This window comes from Natrix helvetica, assembly GCF_964273705.1.
Source record: "Natrix helvetica genome assembly, chromosome: 2".
In the NCBI taxonomy this organism is placed as follows: Eukaryota; Metazoa; Chordata; class Lepidosauria; order Squamata; family Natricidae; genus Natrix; species Natrix helvetica.
Window position 1 is genome coordinate 293339172 of NC_138552.1, and position 6921 is coordinate 293346092.

General features: G+C 44.8%; 1 protein-coding gene across 2 annotated transcripts in view; it reads right to left on the reverse strand.

Annotated features, from left to right (window-relative positions):
* Window positions 1-6427, reverse strand: part of GDPD1 (glycerophosphodiester phosphodiesterase domain containing 1) — a 49192-nt gene extending 42765 nt beyond the window's left edge. For both annotated transcript variants that reach the window (XM_081945492.1, XM_081945491.1), the window contains exon 1: window positions 6205-6427. In XM_081945492.1, coding sequence (XP_081801618.1) covers window positions 6205-6340 — 136 coding nt within the window. In that variant the 5' untranslated portion in view covers window positions 6341-6427. The remainder of the gene's footprint in view (window positions 1-6204) is intronic.
* Window positions 6428-6921: the final 494 nt, after the last annotated feature.

Here is a 6921-nt window from a genome sequence, read left to right on the forward strand (position 1 = left end):
TTTGCTGCAAGAAGGTAAGTTAATAATTATAAATGCCTGTAGAATGCTCAAATTATTAGGCTTATTTTTTAAAGACTGCTTTATTATTGTTCGAGACAACTTAACAAAATGAAGAAGCTTTTTGATCACCAATCTCTGTTTTTAAAGACTTCCACTGATGGAGAACTGAATATTTCATGTGGCGGGCTGTTCCGCGGGCTGAGGGCTTGTAAAATCAGGACCTTCTTCCTGATGCCCAGGCTTAAACTCTTTCCTTTCTGCTTAAACACCCCCAGTTCTGGTTCCTTCCCTCTGTTTGTTTGACCCCAGAGGCCATTTTGTTCTTCTTCAAACAACCGAGGCCGAGTTGTGTGGGAGGATGTCCTATTTTGTTGACTCCGCTGAGGCCATAGCAAACGGAAGCTCCTTTGAGGTCTAGGAAGGATGGGCAATCTCTCATCCCTGAAACGAATCCCACACCAAAGGTCGCTGGAAAGCCGGTTTTATTTATGGGGTTTGTTGCCTCTTTCTGGTGGACCAAAAACCTTTGATTCTCTTTCCAAAATGTCAAGTTACCATCCAGATTTTGCCTTTCAAGAGAATTAAAGCCCTCTTAAGTAAGGAAAAAGAAGAGGGGGGGGGGCAGAACCTTGCAATCTGCATTCGAAGAGATTACAGGGAGTCCTCAACTTAGGACAGTAAAGGAGCCCAAAGGTTCTGTGGCTAAACAAGACATTTCCTAAGTGAGCTTAGTCCCACTTTACCACCTTTCTTGCCACAGTTGTGAAACAAATCACTGCAGTTGTTCAGTTTGTTAAGTGAATCTGGCTTCCCCCATTGACGTTGATCGTCAGAAGGTCACAGAAGGCGATCACATGACCCTGGGACACTGCAACCGTCATAAATACGAGCCAATTGCCCTAACTGGATAGAATAACAGAGTTAAACCTCCAGTGATGAAGCACTCACAACTTCTGGAGGCAAATTGTTCCACTAATTAATTCTTTTCACTGTTAAGAAATTTCCCCTTAATTCCAGGGAGCGAAGGAGGGGAGGAGAAAGGAAGGAAGGAAGGAAGGAAGGAAGGAAGGAAGGAAGGAAGGAAGGAAGGGTACATGAGAGAGGGAGAGAGGAAGGAAGGTGAAAGAAAGAAGGAAAGATGATAGCTAAGATATAGATAGATAGGATGGAAGGGAAAAAAATAAGAGGGGAGGGAGGGGGAAGAAGAAAAGAGAGAGAGGGAAGGAAGGAAGGAAGGAAGGAAGGAAGGAAGGAGAAAGAAAGGAAGGAAGGAAGAAAGATGATAGCTAAGATAAAGATAGATAGACAGGAAGGAAAGAAGGAAGGAAGGAAGGAAGGAAGGAAGGAAGGAAGAAAGAAAGAAAGAAAGAAAGAAAGAAAGAAAGAAAGAAAGAGGGGAAGGAGGGGGAAGAAGAAAAGAGAGAGGGAGGGAAAGAAGGAGAAAGAAAGGAAGGAAGGTGATAACTAAGATAAAGATAGATAGACAGGAAGGAAGAAGGAAAGAAAGAGAGGGGGAGGGAGGGAAGAAGAAACGAGAAAGTGAGGGAGGGAAGAAGGAAGGAAGAAAGGTGATAACTAGGATAAAGGTAGACAGGAAGGAAGGAAGGAAGGAAGGAAGGAAGGAAGGAAGGAAGGAAGGAAGGAAGGAAGGAAGGAGGAAAGAAAGAGAGGGGGAGGGAGGGAAGAAGAAACGAGAGAGAAAGTGAGGGAGGGAAGAAGGAAGGAAGAAAGGTGATAACTAGGATAAAGGTAGACAGGAAGGAAGGAAGGAAGGAAGGAAGGAAGGAGGAAAGAAAGAGAGGGGGAGGGAGGGAAGAAGAAAAGAGAGAGAAAGCGAGGGAGGGAAGAAGGAAGGAAGGAAGAAAAATGAGAGAACAAACAATACATGAATAAAAGCACCCTCATTTTGCAAAACTGGACTAAAGCGAGGTTGCAATCTTTTTCAATAACTGGCTGCCAGTGGCTCTCCCAAAGACAAACAGCTTGATTGACAAGTTTGAGATCGTGGAAAGAGGAAGAAAAAGAGATGCAGGAAGAGGCAAAACAAGGAAGACAACTTTAAAGGGGGATTTTAAAAAACCAACCAACCAACCACTCCAGTTAAAAACATCCCAGAACAGGTCTCTGTACCTGGGCAGGGGATGGGAAAGCCGAAAGGCTCCGAGATAATCAGGCAAAAACAGTAAGCACTACCAGTGGAAGGGGGGAAGGGGGAGAAAAAGAAGAATTTCAGGAAGCAAGAGCTGCTTTTAGGGACCACGGGAAGGGCACAGCTAAGTTTCTATGCCATAAAACAGGTGACAGTCACACCGTAATTACCTGCTGTAAAATGACAGCAATATGTCACTTACATTTGCAGATTGACATACAGTATGCGCAGCAAATTGTTCTCCCTACTCATTAACATCTCAGGTTGCTGTTTGCTTAGGGAGGGGGACTCCGGATACGAAGAGGAAGGCGAGTAATCTCCACCCTTTTGAGGGGGGGGGGAGGCAAGGACGTAGTATAGGACAGACTTCAAGGTTAAAATTGAATTTCAAGGAAAGAGAGAGAGAGAGAGAGAGAGAGATGATGCTGTACATTGAGATGATATATAGATAGAGTATATGGATGTACAGCGATAGATAGATTAGATAGATAGATTAGATAGATAGATAGATAGATAGATAGATAGATAGATAGATAGATAGATAGATAAATATGGATGGAGGGAGGGATATGAATGGAGAGAGAGAGAGAGGTGATAGACAGACAGACAAAAGATACATATGAATGGGGGGAGAGAGATGATACTGTAGATAGATAGAGATATGGAAGGGGAGAGAGAGAGAGAGATGATAGACAGACAGATGGGGTAAAGATACATATGAATGGGGAGAGAGAGAGATGATAGACAGACAGACAGACGGGGTAAAGATACATATGAATGGAGAGAGAGAGAGACAGAAACAGAGAGAGAGATGCTTTGCCAAAATCACACCTACTTTTTTTTAGCATCCTCTCTCTCTGAAAGGGAGACTAACCTCTAAGTCATTTTCTCTGCCCAATGGAAAATCAACACACAAAATCCTCCTTTATTCTGGTTTTCCTCTCCTCCCCACCCTCCTCTCTTTTTCCCCCTTCCTTCCCCAGCTAGGTAATCTTTAGCAAGCAACCTGGAGATTTGAAAGGCAAAGACGTAGGGAGTGATTTTAGTTATTCTCCTCTCAGACAAATGGGAGGATTTGACAAGCCATTCAACAATGAGAGGAGCCTTAAGAGCTTCGGAGAGAGGGAGGGCGAGTGGGAAGGGCTCGGCACATTTTTTTCCTCTTCCCCCTGGCAGGGAACACAAAAGCTTTGGGGGTCCTTTAAAGGAGAGCAAGCAGATGGATAAAGGACCCTCCATCAGAGGCACCAAGCCTTCTGTCGTATCTCGGCCGGCCGGCAGGTGCACCAAAAACACACACATTTTTGTCATCCGTTCTACAGAAATAAAAGAACATTCCTTTTGCTTTTCCTCCACAAATTCTATTCTCCCCAAAAGATTCTTTCTCTCTTTAGATTCAGTCCATCTCCAGGATAATATTTTCCTATTCAGGCAGGCCCATTGGCCATGCTATATTCTCTTCAGGGCCCAAACTAGAGGTAAACCTACCGATCAATGATAAACAGAATAAAATAAAACAAAACCATCTTTATTATTTTTTTACAGATACATTTCAGTCATTGTTTCCCTTTTATCTGCAGGACTCCGTATCTCTCGGTCGCTTTTTCTCGTATTTTCTCATCTCACAGGTACCCATCTGTTTGGGATGCTTCGAAGATATATATATATATATTTCCCCCGTCTCAGGTCACTTTCATTCAGAATTTCCCAAACACACAGTATCTTTTCTTTCCTTCCTTCTCTTTTCCATCCTCCTGTCTTTCCTTCCTACCTACCTATCTCCATTTTCCTTCCTCTCTCTCCCTCCCTTCCTCCTTCTGCTGCTCTCTTCTCTTCCTTCCAACTCTCCCTCCCTTCCTGTTTTCCTTCCTCCTGTCTTCTTTCCTTTCCTTTCTCTTTCCTCCTCCTTTCCGTTTTCCTTCTTCTCTCCCTTCCTCTCCTGCATTCCGTCCCTCCCTTCGTTTTCCTCCTGTCTTTCCCTCACTCCTTTCTCTTTCCTCCCTCCCTTCATTTTCCTTCCTTTCTCTTCTGCTCTCTTCTTCCTTCCGTCCCTCCATTTTCTTTCCTGCTTTCCTTTCCTTCCCTTTCTTCCCTTTCTCCCTCCCTACTTTCCTTCTCTCCCTCCCTCCTCTCTTCTCTCCTTCCTTTTCTCCCTCCCTATCACTCCTTCCTCCCTCCTTCTGCTCTCCTTTCTCCCACCCACCCACCCACCCTCCCTCCCTCTTTAATTTCCCCCATGTAGCCCCCTCCCTTCACAGCAACTCCCAATCTTCCATATACCAAGGTCATACAAAAAAGGGCCTTTGATTGCCACTGCCCCTCATGCCTCCAGTCAATCAAAGCTTTCAACCAGCACTTGTAGTAAGACAGAGAAGGCAATTATCAGCGTGATTTGTAGCCCTATTGTATATGCAGCATCCTCTGCTAATAATAAAAGCAACCCTGAATAGTTGTGGCACATTTTGGCCACAGATACAATCAACACCCAGTTTTATCCCAAGCATGCATCTCACTAGCCTGTGCAAGCTACTATCGCTTATCTAACGATTCAAAATACTGTTCAATATACTTATCTCAAGTCAATATATTGTTGCCTGCATATTGCTCATTCAGAGATACATGCAATGTATCCATGCTACTAATGATAATTAGAAATCAGATTTTTTTGGGGGGGGGGGCAGGCAGGCACAGGATCTCATAATATTTATCAGTCTCTACAGACCCGATAGAAACAATCTCTTCTTGTCCAAATTCTACTCTTCCTCAAAAAAGATAGAAATCGCAGAACCAATGGGGGACTTGAGACAATGAGACAGGAGGCATATAAATGTGATAAATAAACATAGATTGTTCCCCCATTACAGATCTTCTGACTTACGGTATTTTATTTCTGCCCAACAGCATGTCTCCCTTAATGACCATCTCTCTTAATGACCTATTTCCTAAACATCAAAGCTCTCCTGATTTATATTCTCCTGGCTTCGCTCCTTTGCACAACTGATGTCTTTTCACAGGCTGAAAGCTCACATCCTGTCCGCTCGACTCACTCCCCCCCAACAGGCACTGAATATCGGATTATTGTGATCTGCCGAAGCCAGCCTTTTTAAACACAAAAATCCCATCCTGTTTTAAGAAAAGATCTGTTATTTGTCAAATTTATATGCTGCCCGTCTCATTGTCCCCAGAAGGGATCATTTTGATCTGGTGGGACGGTCTGTAGAGAAAACGATAAATACTATGAAATCCCATGCCTCCCTCTCTCTGTAAAAAAGTGGATTTTTAATCATCTGGTTTATAGAAGCATGCATCCAGCCAGTATTGAGAAACTATCTGAATTCTGCCCTTTAAAAATGATCCAAATACTATTGTCAAACCATCCAAATCCTCATCCAACTGCAATTTTTTTAAAAAAATGATCCCAATCCTATTTAAAAACTATTGAAATGCAATAGATAAAATACGCTCAAAAACATGTATTTCTTTCAATGGACCAAGCATTTAAAAAAAGAAAATAGCCTACTATTTAATCATCCTAATAACAGCCAGAGGTTCTTGGAAGGGACTCGATAGGTGGATTTAAAAAAGAAAAGCCAAATCCAGTCTAAAGATCTGGATCTGACAGGCTATACAATGAACCACAATAATAATAATAAAATAATAACAGTAATAATAATATATTTTAAGAAAATACTTGGTTGATACCTAGGACGCCGTATCAACCATTAGCACCAGTCAATGATATTTGACACATTTTTAAATGTTTAGTTGACTCGAGTTTCATGTTTAATGAAAATAATAATAATAATAATAATAACATTTTTTTATATATTTATTTGGAGAATTGACATGGCCGCCCATTCATTTGCAGGGAATCTGAGGAGGCTAAATCATCCAATTGGATTTTTATTTATTTAAAAAAACACGGAATTGAAGCTTGGAAATTCAAGATGCCCAAATCCTCTGCAGGGGATGGGATGGGACAGAGAAAGGACGCCCCAAAATGAAGGATGATGCCCCCCGCCCCCAAAGACGCTCCGCGCAGGCGTTGCTCTCACCTCCGCGGTGGGAGATGTGCCGGCACCGGAACCGGTGGCGTTTGCGCCGGTGGAGCAAGCCGGGGAATTTCAACAGCAGAGCCGAGGTGAGGAGATAGCCGGCCAGCGTGGAGAGGAGGTAGAAAAGGGTCGACATGGCCGCGCCGACACCAACCCTCTCAGCGACCGACCGACCGGGACGCCTCTGCCGGCCCTTGTGAGCCGGCAACTTGAGGAGACGCGACACCACGCGGCGCCCCGCCCACTCCGGCCGCCGCCCCCGCCAATCGCGGCCGGGCAGGAGGGAGCGCGAGCGCACACGAGAAGCCGATTGGCCGGGGGGGGAGAGAGAGAGAGAGAGAGAGAGAGAGAGAGAGAGAGAGAGAGACTGCGGGGGGGGAGGGAGGTGGAGGTGGGCGGGCGCGGCCTGCAGCCAGAAAACAAGAAGGCACGGGGGGGGGGGGGAGCGCGCGCGTCACTTAGCGGATGACGTCAGAGCGGTTGGCCAAGCGGAGATCGGAAGTAACGGTTGCTGAGCGGCGGACGCGATGGCGGACTGCCCCTCCCTCCCGCCATTAAAAATGCCTGGCTACCTTTATGGTCGTTCCTATTGTTGTTGTTATTTATTCCCAGTGGGAAACGGCGGTGGAAATCTGGCCCAGGGAGCCCGTGCATGAACTCAGAAATACTATTGTGTTATTATTTGCAGTGGAAGGGCTCCGTTTCCAACTGGGAAAT